The 16,767-nt window shown below is 50.7% G+C and overlaps 1 protein-coding gene across 1 annotated transcript in view; it reads left to right on the top strand.

The window, feature by feature from the left end:
• Window positions 1–16,767, top strand: part of LOC121000802 (unconventional myosin-Ig-like) — a 251,040-nt gene that overhangs the window by 152,349 nt on the left and 81,924 nt on the right. Inside the window, exon 21 of the mRNA XM_040431450.1 lies at window positions 12,251–12,405. Coding sequence (XP_040287384.1) covers window positions 12,251–12,405 — 155 coding nt within the window. The remainder of the gene's footprint in view (window positions 1–12,250; window positions 12,406–16,767) is intronic.

Consider the following 16,767-nt stretch of genomic DNA (forward strand, 5'->3'; position numbering starts at 1 on the left):
CAGGATAAAGAGTGCCACAGAGTGTCAGGATAAAGAGTGCAACACAGTGCCAGGATAAAGAGTGCCACAGAGTGTCAGGATAAAGAGTGCCACAGAGTGTCAGGATAAAGAGTGCAACACAGTGCCAGGATAAAGAATGCAACACAGTGCAAGTGCTATATAGTGACAGGATAAAGAGTGCAACACTGTGCCAGGATAAAGAGTGCAACACAGTGCCAGGATAAAGAGTGCCACAGAGTGTCAGGATAAAGAGTGCAACACAGTGCCAGGATAAAGCATGCCACACAGTGCCAGGATAAAGAGTGCCACACAGTGCCAGGATAAAGAGTGCTATATAGTGCCAGGATAAAGAGTGCAACACAGTGCCAGGATAAAGAGTGCCACAGAGTGTCAGGATAAAGAGTGCAACACAGTGCCAGGATAAAGAGTGCCACAGAGTGTCAGGATAAAGAGTGCTATATAGTGCCAGGATAAAGAGTGCCACATAGTGCCAGGATAAAGAATGCAACACAGTGCCAGTGCTATATAGTGACAGGATAAAGAGTGCTATATAGTGACAGGATAAAGAGTGCTATATAGTGACAGGATAAAGAGTGCAACACGGTGCCATGATAAAGAGTGCCACACAGTGCCAGGATAAAGAGTGCAACACAGTGCCAGGATAAAGAGTGCCACAGAGTGTCAGGAAAAAGAGTGCAACACAGTGCCAGGATAAAGAGTGCAACACAGTGCGAGGATAAAGAGTGCCACAGAGTGTCAGGATAAAGAGTGCAACACAGTGCCAGGATAAAGAGTGCAACACAGTGCGAGGATAAAGAGTGCCACAGAGTGTCAGGATAAAGAGTGCCACAGAGTGTCAGGATAAAGAGTGCGACACAGTGCCAGGATAAAGAGTGCCACAGAGTGTCAGGATAAAGAGTGCTATATAGTGCCAGGATAAAGAGTGCCACATAGTGCCAGGATAAAGAATGCAACACAGTGCCAGGATAAAGAGTGCTACACAGTGCCAGGATAAAGAGTGCTATATAGTGCCAAGATAAAGAGTGCAACACGGTGCCAGGATAAAGAGTGCCACAGAGTGTCAGGATAAAGAGTGCCACAGAGTGCCAGGATAAAGAGTGCAACACAGTGCCAGGATAAAGAGTGCAACACAGTGCCAGGATAAAGAGTGCAACACAGTGCCAGGATAAAAAGTGCCACAGAGTGTCAGGAAAAAGAGTGCAACACAGTGTCAGGATAAAGAGTGCCACAGAGTGTCAGGAAAAAGAGTGCCACAGAGTGTCAGGATAAAGAGTGCAACACAGTACCAGGATAAAGAGTGCCACAGAGTGTCAGGATAAAGAGTGCCACACGGTGCCAGGATAAAGAGTGCCACACGGTGCCAGGATAAAGAGTGCCACACGGTGCCAGGATAAAGAGTGCAACACGGTGCCAGGATAAAGAGTGCCACACAGTGCCAGGATAAAGAGTGCAACAAAGTGCCAGGATAAAGAGTGCCACAGAGTGTCAGGATAAAGAGTGCCACACAGTGCCAGGATAAAGAGTGCCACACAGTGCCAGGATAAAGAGTGCCACACGGTGCCAGGATAAAGAGTGCCACACGGTGCCAGGATAAAGCGTGCCACACGGTGCCAGGATAAAGAGTGCCACACGGTGCCAGGATAAAGAGTGCCACAGAGTGTCAGGATAAAGAGTGCCACACAGTGCCAGGATAAAGAGTGCAACACAGTGCCAGGATAAAGCGTGCCACACAGTGCCAGGATAAAGCGTGCCACACAGTGCCAGGTTAAAGCATGCCACGCAGTGCCAGGATAAAGCATGCCACACAGTGCCAGGATAAAGAGTGCCACACAGTGCCAGGATAAAGAATGTCACACAGTGCCAGGAAAAAGAGTGCAACACAGTGCCAGGATAAAGAGTGCAAAATACAAAGGAAAATGTCTCTGGTTATCTTACGGTGAATCCTCGTCGCTGCAAGCCGCAAAGAGTGACGTGGGTTAAAGAGTGCAATACAGTGTCAGGATAAAGCATGCAACACAGTGCCAGGATAAAGCGTGCCACACAGTGCCAGGATAAAGCGTGCCACACAGTGCCAGGATAAAGCGTGCCACACAGTGCCAGGATAAAGAGTGCCACAGAGTGTCAGGAAAAAGAGTGCAACACAGTGCCAGGATAAAGAGTGCAACACGGTGCCAGGATAAAGAGTGTAACACAGTGCCAGTATAAAGAGTGCCACACAGTGCCAGGATAAAGAGTGCAACACAGTGCTAGGATTAAGAGTGCCACAGAGTGTCAGGATAAAAAGTGCAACACAGTAGCAGGATAAAGCATGCCACACAGTGCCAGGATAAAGAGTGCAACACAGTGCCAGGATAAAGAGTGCTATATACTGCCAGGATAAAGCGTGCCACACAGTGCCAAGATAAAGAGTGCTATATAGTGCTAAGATAAAGAGTGCCACACGGTGCCAGGATAAAGAGTGCCACACGGTGCCAGGATAAAGAGTGCCACAGAGTGTCAGGATAAAGAGTGCTACACAGTGCCAGGATGAAGCATGCCACACGGTGCCAATATAAAGAGTGCTATATAGTGCCAGGATAAAGAGTGCTATATAGTGCCAGGATAGAGAGTGCCACAGAGTGCCAGGATAAATAGTGCAACACAGTGCCAGGATGAAGCATGCCACACAGTGCCAGGATAAAGAGTGCAACACAGTGCCAGGATAAAGAGTGCAACACAGTGCCAGGATAAAGCATGCCACACAGTGCCAGGATAAAGGGTGGGAGGATAAAGCGTGCCACACAGTGCCAAGATAAAGAGTGCTACACGGTGTCCGGATAAAGAGTGCTATATAGTGCCAGGATAAAGAGTGCTATATAGTGCCTGGATAGAGAGTGCCACAGAGTGCCAAGATAAAGAGTGCCATACAGTGCCAAGATAGAGTGCTACACAGTGCCAAGATAAAGAGTGCTACACAGTGCCAGGATAAAGAGTGCAACACAGTGCCAGGATAAAGAGTACAACACGGTGCCAGGATAAAGAGTGCCACACAGTGCCAGGATAAAGCATGTCACACGGTGCCAGGATAAAGAGTGCAACACAGTTTTAGGATGAAGCATGCCACACAGTGCCAGGATAAAGCGTGCAACACAGTGCCAGGATAAAGCGTGCAACACAGTGCCAGGATAAAGCGTGCCACACAGTGCCAGGATAAAGCGTGCCACACAGTGCCAGGTTAAAGCATGCCACGCAGTGCCAGGATAAAGCATGCCACACAGTGCCAGGATAAAGAGTGCCACACAGTGCCAGGATAAAGAATGTCACACAGTGCCAGGAAAAAGAGTGCAACACAGTGCCAGGAAAAAGAGTGCAACACAGTGCCAGGATAAAGAGTGCAAAATACAAAGGAAAATGTCTCTGGTTATCTTACGGTGAATCCTCGTCGCTGCAAGCCGCAAAGAGTGACGTGGGTTAAAGAGTGCAATACAGTGTCAGGATAAAGCATGCAACACAGTGCCAGGATAAAGCGTGCCACACAGTGCCAGGATAAAGCGTGCCACACAGTGCCAGGATAAAGCGTGCCACACAGTGCCAGGATAAAGAGTGCCACAGAGTGTCAGGAAAAAGAGTGCAACACAGTGCCAGGATAAAGAGTGCAACACGGTGCCAGGATAAAGAGTGTAACACAGTGCCAGTATAAAGAGTGCCACACAGTGCCAGGATAAAGAGTGCAACACAGTGCCAGGATAAAGAGTGCCACACAGTGCCAGGATAAAGAGTGCTATATAGTGCCAGGATAGAGAGTGCTACACAGTGCCAGGATAAAGAGTGCTATATAGTACCAGGATAATGCGTGCCACACAGTGCCAAGATAAAGAGTGCTACACGGTCCCAGGATAAAGAGTGCAACACGGTGCCAGGATAAAGAGTGCAACACAGTGGCAGGATAAATGGTGCCATACAGTGCTAAGATAGAGAGCATCATATAGTGCCAGGATAGATAAAGCCACACGGTGCCAGGATAGTGCCATGATGTACAGAACACATGACATTCAGCACCTGAACGTCATCACTCACCTTACCGCCCACAATGCACAAATCATCCCTATAACGCTCTAGATTTCTTTGCCCACATAATGTGCTGATATATAGAGCTGCCCATAATGCCCTTATAAAGCCATCCAGCTCCCACATACTGCCATACTGTGCCCACATAGAGTCAAACAATTCATAAGGGCGGTATTACACCAACAGATTATCTGAGCAATTTCTGTCCAATCAGACCAATAGTTGGTGTATACAACAAAAGATCTGATTGGTCAGATAATCTGTTGGTGTAATACCGCCCTTAGAGTGCGATAATTTTAACTGTCCCCCACCACTTACCTCCGCTGTCATGATGAGCCATCCTGCCCTCTGCTGGTAGAACTAGTAATGGCAGGCATTACTGGTATCAATACCCAGAAGTTTCCAAGTTTTGGACAAACACATCCCCAGGGGCCAGGAAGAACAGTCCGAGGGTTTGTAAGGAGCTCATCAGGGGGTAACAAGTCACCAGGGGCCCCATAGTGAGGAGATGATGACTATTTTGGTATCTGCCCCTAGTGCCTCCTCTCCCAGTGATCTGCCTTTTACCCTTGGGCACCATAATGAATGCCACCCTGCTAGGTAAGGCCGTGCTGTGGGCATCACTAGTGCCCGGCTCTATGGATTATCACAATGTTACACCCCGCTGTTTCCTGCCTATGGCACACATTGTCATGCCGTGGCCCCATGCCAGGCTCCGTGCCCCTCACTGAGGCATGAATAAAACATGATTACAGCACAGAAATCCTCCATGTGGCGGTAACTGCGCCCAGTCAGGCGGCAGGACGGATCCATCGCGCTCCTCTTCTATAAATTCCACCCTGGTTGTCATGACAACTGGAATTCTGAGAAATGAGCGAGAGAAGGAAATTTCCCGGCTCCGGATTCATTCTCTCCAAGATTATTATTAATTTATAGGAGTCCGAAACGCGCTGAGCCACATACGAAGGCACCGCAGACTGCGCCAATATGTCTGACCGCGCCATACAAGTCTCATCTATCGCCACTACGCCATCCAATGATGATATATAAAGGGTCACTCCTGGGAGGTTAATGGTTAACAAAAATTATACTATGCTTTACATTGAACGCTAGTAACATTACATGATGGGGGGTGTAGTGCTGCAGGGTTCTCTGAGACTGTATCACACTGAGATACTGAGGCTCAGCAGACACTATCACACATGGTAGGATTAGATACACAGCTCAGCTGTACCCAGTAATCTCCTGAGCTCCCTCTAGTGGTGGCTGTATATATCTGCATGTAGTAATCTCCTGAGCTCCCTCTAGTGGTGGCTGTTTATATCTGTATGTAGTAATCTCCTGAGCTCCCTCTAGTGGTGGCTGTATATATCTGTATGTAGTAATCTCATGAGCTCCCTCTAGTGGTGGCTGTATATATCTGTATGTAATAATCTCCTGAGCTCCCTCTAGTGGTGGCTGTATATATCTGTATGTAATAATCTCCTGAGCTCCCTCTAGTGGTGACTGTATATATCTGTATGTAGTAATCTCCTAAACTCCCTCTAGTGGTGACTGTATATGTCTGTATGTAGTAATCTCATGAGCTCCCTCTAGTGGTGGCTGTATATATCTATATGTAGTAATCTCCTGAGCTCTTTCTAGTGGTGGCTGTATATATCTATATGTAGTATTCTCCTGAGCTCCCTCTAGTGATGGCTGTATATATCTGTATGTAGTAATCTCCAGTTCTACCCCTAGTGGTGGCTGTATATATCTGTATGTAGTAATCTCCTGAGCTCCTTCTAGTTGTGGATGTATATATCTGTATGTAGTAATCTCCTGAGCTCCCTCTAGTGGTGGCTATATATATATATATATATATATATACGTAGTAATCTCCTGAGCTCCCTCTAGTGGTGTCTGTATATATCTTTATGTAGTAATCTCCTGAGCTCCCTCTAGTGGTGACTGTATATATCTGCATGCAGTAATCTCCTGAGCTCCCTCTAGTGGTGGCTGTATATATCTGTATCCAGTAATCTCCTGAGGTCTCTCTAGTGGTCGCTGTATATAGCTATATGTAGTAATCTCCTGAGCTCCCTCTAGTGGTGGCTGTATATATCTGTATGCAGTAATCTCCTGAGCTCCCTCTAGTGGTGGCTGTATATATCTGTATGCAGTAATCTCATGAGCTCCCTCTAGTGGTGGCTGTATATATCTGTATGTAGTAATCTCCTGAGCTCCCTCTAGTGGTGGCTGTATATATCTGTATGTAATAATCTCCTGAGCTCCCTCTAGTGGTGGCTGTATATATCTGTATGCAGTAATCTCCTGAGCTCCCTCTAGTGGTGGCTGTATATATCTGTATGTAGTAATCTCCTCAGCTCCCTCTAGTGGTGGCTGTATATATCTGTATGTAATAATCTCCTGAGCTCCCTCTAGTGGTGGCTGTATATATCTGTATGCAGTAATTTCCTGAGCTCCCTCTAGTAGTAGTTGTATATATCTGTATGCAGTAATCTCATGAGCTCCCTCTAGTGGTGGCTGTATATATCTGCATGCAGTAATATTATAGCTCTTATAGAAGATTACTCCTGTGCTCTCTACAGTGGGTGCTGCATATATCTGTATGCTCTAAGCTCCTAAATTCCCTCTAGTGGTTGCTGTATATATTGGTATGCCGTAAGTCCCAGACCCGCCCCCCACCCCACCTCCCATGGTGTTAGCTGTATGTATGTGTAAGAAGACTTCCAGCTTTGTATATCAGCAAGATACTTTATGTGGTCAAATCTGAGCGTTGCTTGCTAATGAGACCATGGTCTTATTGTCACGACCATGGTTATGGTCGTGACTCCTGATTCGCATGCAGTTGCCTGCGGTTTTGGTTTTGTTGTCAACCACATGGTGAGGGCTGCTTGTATGTTGCCTCACGTGTGGTTGCTGCTGGCAACATGTTTGTATTTGGCAGCATAGCAGCCTGAGCTGTTGCTAGGCAGCTTGGTGTCAGGTGCATGCGGGTACACCTGGCAACTTTATAGATGTGCCTTTTGTACGTGTGGTGTGCACTTTCCCGGTGTGTTGTGCACGAGGTTGTATGTGTGCATTGTGACACTTTAGGTCACTTGCGGTTGTCCGTGGCAACGTCTGGTGTTTTATACATGTGGTGGCAGTGTCTCGGCCTTCTGGCTGCTTCCCTGGACATGGTTGCCACGCATGTCATTGCCGGCGGTAACAGGTGCACTTTGATTGTTGTTTGTACACTTCTCCTTTAAGTGGCTTCACTACCCTGCCTGGTGTAGGAAGGGTTAACTCCCTTCTTAGTGTGTGAGCACTGGGTGTGTCTGTGGCCACTTGGGCTATTTAGCCTCCGCTGGATGCCAGTATCTGAGGGGTACTTCAGCCATGGTTAGCTGGAGTCATCCTCCTGGTTATATACCATCTGTCAGTGAGGGCAACCCTTGTGGTCATAAGTTTATGTCGGATGTATTGAAGATGTTTATTTGGTCTCTTTGTTTATTGCAGCTATGGTTTCCTGGGTTCCTGTGTGATGTGTGTTGTGTGCTGTGTCCATTTGTATTGTTGTGGACAGCAGCACTTGTACATGGGTTCCAGGCTGTGTGTCTGTGGCAGGTAGGTGTTGCTAGTTGCATTTACCTGCCATTGCCATAAGCTGTTTCTGTTCCCCTTTCTTTGCAGCTTGGCCAGTGAGACTCCTGTTCGTCCGTATCTAGGAGGAACAGGTCGTCTTACCCTGCTCCTAGTTCAGGGCCACCCTCAGGGCTAGTAGGGACCCCAAGGTTCCGGAGTATGAGCCCTCCTACCATCAGGGTCGGCTCATACAGCTAGGAGTCAGGGTCAGAATTAGGGACGTAATAGGAGGTGACCTGATTCCTGTCCTGGCCTAGCAGTGACCAACATCTTCTGTCATCACACGGCTGAGGGTTTTCCCCATCCTCCGCCGTGACACTTATGGGCAGGGAGAACTTTGACAATCGTTACAGGGTGCTGAGGCCACGTCTGTATAGTATGAGTGGAGGCCACGTCTGTATAGTATGAGTGGAGGCCACGTCTGTATAGTATGAGTGGAGGCCACGTCTGTATAGTATGAGTGGAGGCCACGTCTGTATAGTATGAGTGGAGGCCACGTCTGTATAGTATGAGTGGAGGCCACGTCTGTATAGTATGAGTGGAGGCCACGTCTGTATAGTATGAGTGGAGGCCACGTCTGTATAGTTTGAGTGGAGGCCACGTCTGTATAGTATGAGTGGAGGCCACGTCTGTATAGTATGAGTGGAGGCCACGTCTGTATAGTTTGAGTGGAGGCCACGTCTGTATAGTATGAGTGGAGGCCACGTCTGTATAGTATGAGTGGAGGCCACGTCTGTATAGTATGAGTGGAGGCCACGTCTGTATAGTATGAGTGGAGGCCACGTCTGTATAGTATGAGTGGAGGCCACGTCTGTATAGTATGAGTGGAGGCCACGCCTCTATATTCTGTACATATTTCCTCCACATATGGGGATAATGTGATTTCACTGCAGCAATGATATTAGCCTGAGCGCTGAGACCTCATGAGACCCCCGACAACACACAGCACTGACATTACAGCTGTGGTCTTATAACTAGATTACTGCTGGGAGGGGGGCATATATTTTACATACTTTGTAATGACTAGACCCAGGGGACCAGGATGCTCCTAGATGGTTCTGGGCAATGGGGCCCAAGCTGAAGATAAAGGTAAGGGGTGTCTACATACATTGTTCCTTCTGCTTGAAGGGGGCAGCTCCCTCCAGGTTTTTAGGATGATAGACATCTGCCCAGGGTGCCTGTGCTCCCCCCTTCCTCTCGGTATTCCAAGACCTCGGTGCCGATGACTTTTCTTAGAATATTTCTCCCAATGATATTGAAACTGGCACATTAGGATGAATGGCGGCTGGAGCGGGATCCTCGCTGCGGACCACATGTCCTAGAAGCTCTGGATAGGACTCTGGGGACCTCAGCAGGGAGTCACAGGTAGAAGGGGCCACGTGCAGCAGCAGCGAGTCCCCGGCCGGCCAGGGTTTATATTGGGCTAGGAGTCTAATCTCTCCAGACTCCGACCATTCACCTCCCTGAGAAGGAAGGTGGCTTCACTGTAAATGTCACCTGTAACCCCCGTGCCCGCCGGGGGCGCAATCATCTGCAGCACGTTACTGAAATATTTGGGGCAGGACTCAACGATTCGTGAAGACAGAGATTTCCTTAAAGATTTCCATCTCCAATAACTCGTGTGTCCTCCATTATACTGATATTACTGGACTCCAGGCTGATTCCTGCACTGATACATTGTAGCAAACATGAGAGCAATGTGCTGCTACCTCACAAAGTATAGTTTACATTGTAACAAACCTCCTGCTGTATGAAGCGTTAAAGGGGTTATGCTATGATAAATGTAAAAATTGAAAATCAGACATCATACAGCACATGATAATCTCTAACACAACCAGAACCAGCCCTGTACCCCACATGGATCCAGAGATCTCCCCATTCATTGCTCAAGTGCTCTGCTAGATTCTCTTCAGGCAGATCAGGGGGAGTGTCCTTTCTGCTGCAGATCAGGGGGAGTGTCCTTTCTGCTGCAGATCAGGGGGAGTGTCCTTTCTGCTGCAGATCAGGGAGTGTCCTTTCTGCTGCAGATCAGGGGGAGTGTCCTTTCTGCTGCAGCTTTCTCCCTGTAGTTCTCACAGCTTCTAAAATAAGATCCGGCTGGTGGCAAATGAAGGATGGAACTGAAGACGTATGACCTGTTTATTCAGCTCAGTAGGTGGACATGCACATTACTATACAGATTGAACACCGGGTGTCAGGATACAGGGGTACAGGATAATGACACACTGACACTTGGGGTACAGGATAATGACGCTGACACTTGGGGTACAGGATAATGACGCTGACACTTGGGGTACAGGATAATGACACGCTGACACTCGGGGTACAGGATAATGACACGCTGACACTCGGGGTACAGGATAATGACACGCTGACACTTGGGGTACTGGATAATGACGGTGACACTTGGGGTACAGGATAATGACGCTGACACTTGGGGTACAGGATAATGACGCTGACACTCGGGGTACGGGATGATGACACTGACACTCGGGGTACAGGATGATGACGCTGACACTTGGGGTACAGGATAATGACACTGACACTTGGGGTACAGGATAATGACGCTGACACTCGGGGTACGGGATGATGACACTGACACTCGGGGTACAGGATAATGACGCTGACACTTGGGGTACAGGATAATGACACTGACACTTGGGGTACAGGATAAGGACACTGACACTTGGGGTACAGGATAATGACGCTGACACTTGGGGTACAGGATGATGACGCTGACACTTGGGGTACAGGATAAGGACACTGACACTTGGGGTACAGGATAATGACGCTGAAACTCGGGGTACAGGATGATGACGCTGACACTTGGGGTACAGGATAAGGACGCTGACACTCGGGGTACAGGATAATGACGCTGACACTTGGGGTACAGGATAATGACACTGACACTTGGGGTACAAGATAATGACGCTGACACTTGGGGTACAGGATAATGACACTGACACTCGGGGTACAGGATAATGACACTGACACTTGGGGTACAGGATGATGACGATGACACTCGGGGTACAGGATGATGACGCTGACACTCGGGGTACAGGATGATGACGCTGACACTTGGGGTACAGGATGATGACACTGACACTTGGGGTACAGGATAATGACACTGACACTTGGGGTACAGGATGATGACACTGACACTCGGGGTACAGGATAATGACACTGACACTTGGGGTACAGGATGATGACACTGACACTCGGGGTACAGGATGATGACACTGACACTCGGGGTACAGGATGATGACACTGACACTCGGGGTACAGGATGATGACACTGACACTCGGGGTACAGGATGATGACACTGACACTTGGGGTACAGGATAATGACACTGACACTTGGGGTACAGGATAATGACACTGACACTTGGGGTACAGGATGATGACACTGACACTCGGGGTACAGGATAATGACACTGACACTTGGGGTACAGGATGATGACACTGACACTCGGGGTACAGGATGATGACACTGACACTCGGGGTACAGGATGATGACACTGACACTCGGGGTACAGGATGATGACACTGACACTCGGGGTACAGGATGATGACACTGACACTTGGGGTACAGGATAATGACACTGACACTTGGGGTACAGGATAATGACACTGACACTTGGGGTACAGGATGATGACACTGACACTCGGGGTACAGGATAATGACGCTGACACTCGGGGTACAGGATGATGACGCTGACACTCGGGGTACAGGATAATGACACTGACACTTGGGGTACAGGATAATGACACTGACACTTGGGGTACAGGATGATGACACTGACACTCGGGGTACAGGATGATGACACTGACACTCGGGGTACAGGATGATGACACTGACACTCGGGGTACAGGATGATGACACTGACACTTGGGGTACAGGATAATGACACTGACACTTGGGGTACAGGATAATGACACTGACACTTGGGGTACAGGATGATGACGCTGACACTTGGGGTACAGGATGATGACACTGACACTCGGGGTACAGGATAATGACACTGACACTTGGGGTACAGGATGATGACGCTGACACTTGGGGTACAGGATGATGACACTGACACTCGGGGTACAGGATAATGACACTGACACTTGGGGTACAGGATGATGACACTGACACTCGGGGTACAGGATAATGACACTGACACTCGGGGTACAGGACAATGCTATGTTGAGCATACCTCATTATACACTGCTATACAGCACTTATATAATACCGCCATACTGTGTGATCACCACTGGTACGATGCCAAAAGTCCAGACGACCTGTCAGGGAGCAAGTGTAAGGAGGGCAGAGGATCGTGAAGATGGGGTGACAGCTCCTCAATGGTGGGGCCGACCAGCTCAGGTTTCCTGCACTGAACCATAATAATGTTGCAGGATATTGAGCATCTGATGCGATTGAGCTACGGCTAAAAAAGGCCGCGCCTTGCTTTTAAGGCGGTTTCGCAGACCGTGTTGCGGCTCTTCTGATACTTCGCCCTCGAGTTTCAGGCCAGGATCTGATGTCTGGTTTCTGCTGTTTTCCAGGTCACAGGGGTGAGCCTGACTCCAGGTCCGGACCAGCTGCTCGTCCTGCACACCGGGAAGAACGATGACATGGCCTTCTGCCTGCAACGTACGGAACCGGCCGATGAGAGTCGTGTGGGCGAATTTGTGGGAACGCTGATGAATTACTTCAAATCGTGAGTGCCCCCCCCCCCATTCTCCTGACTCTTCCGGTGACGGTCGCAGCGGGAAATGTAAATTTGCATTTTGCACATGTAACCGCCTCCGGCTCCTCATATTGCTGCCGGCAGGACGCCTACTGGGGTGTGGCGGGGAGGACGCCTCCTGGGGTGTGGCGGGGAGGACGCCTCCTGCTCTGCGCATTGTGGCGGGGAGGACGCCTCCTGGGGTGTGGCGGGGAGGACGCCTCCTGGGGTGTGGCGGGGAGGACGCCTACTGGGGTGTGGCGGGGAGGACGCCTCCTGGGGTGTGGCGGGGAGGACGCCTCCTGCTCTGCGCATTGTGGCGGGGAGGACGCCTCCTGGGGTGTGGCGGGGAGGACGCCTCCTGGGGTGTGGCGGGGAGGACGCCTACTGGGGTGTGGCGGGGAGGACGCCTCCTGGGGTGTGGCGGGGAGGACGCCTCCTGCTCTGCGCATTGTGGCGGGGAGGACGCCTCCTGGGGTGTGGCGGGGAGGACGCCCCCTGCGCTGTGTTTTATGGCGGGGAGGACGCCTCCTGCTCTGCGCACATCTTTGCGCGACTCCCATGGTAAATAGGTGAAGCCCTTGAGTCGCCCTCTAGTGTCATCACCCTAAGAGTCCATTCACACGTTCACAAAATGGGTCCGCATCCGTTCCGCAATTTTGCGGAACAGGTGCGGACCCATTGATTTTCGCAATTGCAGATCCGCACTTCCGTTCCGCAAAAAAATAGAACATGTCCTATTCTTGTCCGCAATTTCTATGAGAGTGCCAGCGATGTGCGGGCCGCAAAATGCGGAACGCACATTGCTGGTGTCCGTGTTTTGCGGATCCGCGAAACACATACGGACGTGTGAATGGACCCTAAACGTTCTAGCGGTTTATTATTCTGTTTGTGCAAAAAACAATATGGCCGCCATTACAGCTCCCGTGGGAGTAGTCTATGTGGGCTCTCACCATTATCGCCACGTCGGGGGAGGGTCCTCAGGAATTTGCCGTAATTGCTGCATTGATTGGTTCCATACAAGGATGGGGGAAATACACCCAATCATTATTACCCTCCTCCGACAAGCACCTCATGAACCCACTACTAAACCAAGTGCATATTGTATATCATTACTGCGTGGCACAGGAGAGGCGGCAGCACGCAGCGTGGCCCAGGAGAGGCGGCAGCACGCAGCGTGGCCCAGGAGAGGCGACAGCACGCAGCGTGGCCCAGGAGAGGCGGCAGCACGCAGCGTGGCCCAGGAGAGGCGGCAGCACGCAGCGTGGCCCAGGAGAGGCGGCAGCACGCAGCGTGGCCCAGGAGAGGCGGCAGCACGCAGCGTGGCACAGGAGAGGCGACAGCACGCAGCGTGGCCCAGGAGAGGCGGCAGCACGCAGCGTGGCCCAGGAGAGGCGGCAGCACGCAGCGTGGCACAGGAGAGGCGGCAGCACGCAGCGTGGCCCAGGAGAGGCGGCAGCACGCAGCGTGGCACAGGAGAGGCGACAGCACGCAGCGTGGCACAGGAGAGGCGGCAGCACGCAGCGTGGCCCAGGAGAGGCGGCAGCACGCAGCGTGGCAAAGGCGGTGGTGGGAGCCTCATCTACAGGAGACTTAGTGACACCATGAGGATACACCGGACGAAGCAGATGTGTGGTTGTCAGTGAATTGCTTAGCTCATTGTACTACAAAAGACGGCCATGAGAGGCGGAAGGAGCGGCCAGCTGCTATGTTACCCCAGCTCCATGAGACCCCCCCCCCTAACACTAGGGGGCATACTCACTGGTCGTGTATTTTATTTCCCGTTACTTCCAATTACAGCCGTTTCTCCTTGTCTTGGCCGTGGTGGGGGAGGGGCGGCCACCTATACATTAATAACCACTGCTATACGGAGCTGGAGGTTATAATTCTGCAGGAAATCTGCCCAGCAACAGAATTACCTCAGGAGCGAGCGACGACTGAGCGTCATCATGTCTATATGTGTCACATCGCAGGTCACAGCCTGTACTCTGCGCGCCACCTAACGGAACGACGCCACCGCCTCCTGCCCACTACATACAGGACCCATGACCCCTATACCTCCACCCCCCGCTACATACAGGACCCATGACCCCTATACCTCCACCCCCCACTACATACAGGACCCATGACCCCTATACCTCCACCCCCCGCTACATACAGGACCCATGACCCAAATATCTGCACCCCCGCTACATACAGGACCCATGACCCAAATATCTGCACCCCCGCAACATACAGGACCCATGACCCCAATATCTGCACCCCCCGCTACATACAGGACCCATGACTCCAATATCTGAACCCCCCGCTACATACAGGACCCATGACCCCAATAACGCCACCCCCGTTACATACAGAACCCATGACCCCTAGACCTCCACCCCCCGCTACATACAGGACCCATGACCCCAATAACGCCACCCCCGCTACATACAGGACCCATGACCCCAATAACGCCACCCCCGCTACATACAGGACCCATGACCCCAATAACGCCACCCCCGCTACATACAGGACCCATGACCCCAATATCTGAACCCCCGCTACATACAGGACCCATGACCCCAATATCTGCACCCCCCGCTACATACAGGACCCATGACCCCAATATCTGCACCCCCGTTACATACAGAACCCATGACCCCTAGACCTCCACCCCCCGCTACATACAGGACCCATGACCCCAATAACGCCACCCCCCGCTACATACAGGACCCATGACGCCAATATCTGAACCCCCGCTACATACAGGACCCATGACCCCAATATCTGAACCCCCGCTACATACAGGACCCATGACCACAATATCTGAACCCCCGCTACATACAGAACCCATGACCCCTAGACCTCCACTCCCCCACTACATACAGTACCCATGACCCCTAGACCTCCACCCCCCCGCTACATACAGGACCCATGACCCCAATAACGCCACCCCCGCTACATACAGGACCCATGACCCCAATATCTGAACCCCCGCTACATACAGGACCCATGACCCCAATAACGCCACCCCCCGCTACATACAGGACTCATGACCCCTATACCTCCACCCCCGCTACATACAGGACCCATGACCCCAATATCTGCACCCCCCGCTACATACAGAACCCATGACCCCTAGACCTCCACCCCCCCGCTACATACAGTACCCATGACCCCAATAACGCCACCCCCGCTACATACAGGACCCATGACCCCAATATCTGAACCCCCGCTACATACAGGACCCATGACCCCAATAACGCCACCCCCCACTACATACAGGACTCATGACCCCTATACCTCCACCCCCGCTACATACAGGACCCATGACCCAAATATCTGCACCCCCCACTACATACAGAAACCATGACCCCAATATCTCCACACCCCCCCCCCCCCCCCCCCCCCGTTACATACAGGACCCAGGACCCCCCCATTACGCAGTGTTGCATATGAAGCTTACATCTGGTGGTGTCAGCTCCTCCGCCGGCTAATGCTCAGCCGCCAGCAACCAGAGGGACCAGGACAGACCGCAGGAGAATCAGCTCAGCAGACTGTATCACACAGGACAGGATTAGATACACAGCTCAGCAGACTGTTTCACACAGGACAGGATTAGATACACAGCTCAGCAGACAGTATCACACAGGATAGGATTAGATACACAGCTCAGCAGACAGTATCACACAGGACAGGATTAGATACACAGCTCAGCAGACGGTATCACACAGGATAGGATTAGATACACAGCTCAGCAGTCAGTATCACACAGGACAGGATTAGATACACAGCTCAGCAGACAGTATCACACAGGAGAGGATTAGATACACAGCTCAGCAGACAGTATCACACAGGATAGGATTAGATACACAGCTCAGCAGAGAGTATCACACAGGAGAGGATTAGATACACAGCTCAGCAGACAGTATCACACAGGATAGGATTAGATACACAGCTCAGCAGACAGTATCACACAGGATAGGATTCGATACGAAGCTCAGCAGACAGTATCACACAGGACAGGATTAGATACACAGCTCAGCAGACAGTATCACACAGGATAGGATTAGATACACAGCTCAGCAGACAGTATCACACAGGATAGGATTAGATACGAAGCTCAGCAGACAGTATCACACAGGACAGGATTCGATACGAAGCTCAGCAGACAGTATCACACAGGACAGGATTAGATACACAGCTCAGCAGACAGTATCACACAGGATAGGATTAGATACACAGCTCAGCAGACTGTATCACACAGGATAGGATTAGATACACAGCTCAGCAGAGAGTATCACACAGGAGAGGATTAGATACACAGCTCAGCAGACAGTATCACACAGGATAGGATTAGATACACAGCTC

The sequence above is a fragment of the Bufo bufo genome, chromosome 5, assembly GCF_905171765.1.
Source record: "Bufo bufo chromosome 5, aBufBuf1.1, whole genome shotgun sequence".
In the NCBI taxonomy this organism is placed as follows: Eukaryota; Metazoa; Chordata; class Amphibia; order Anura; family Bufonidae; genus Bufo; species Bufo bufo.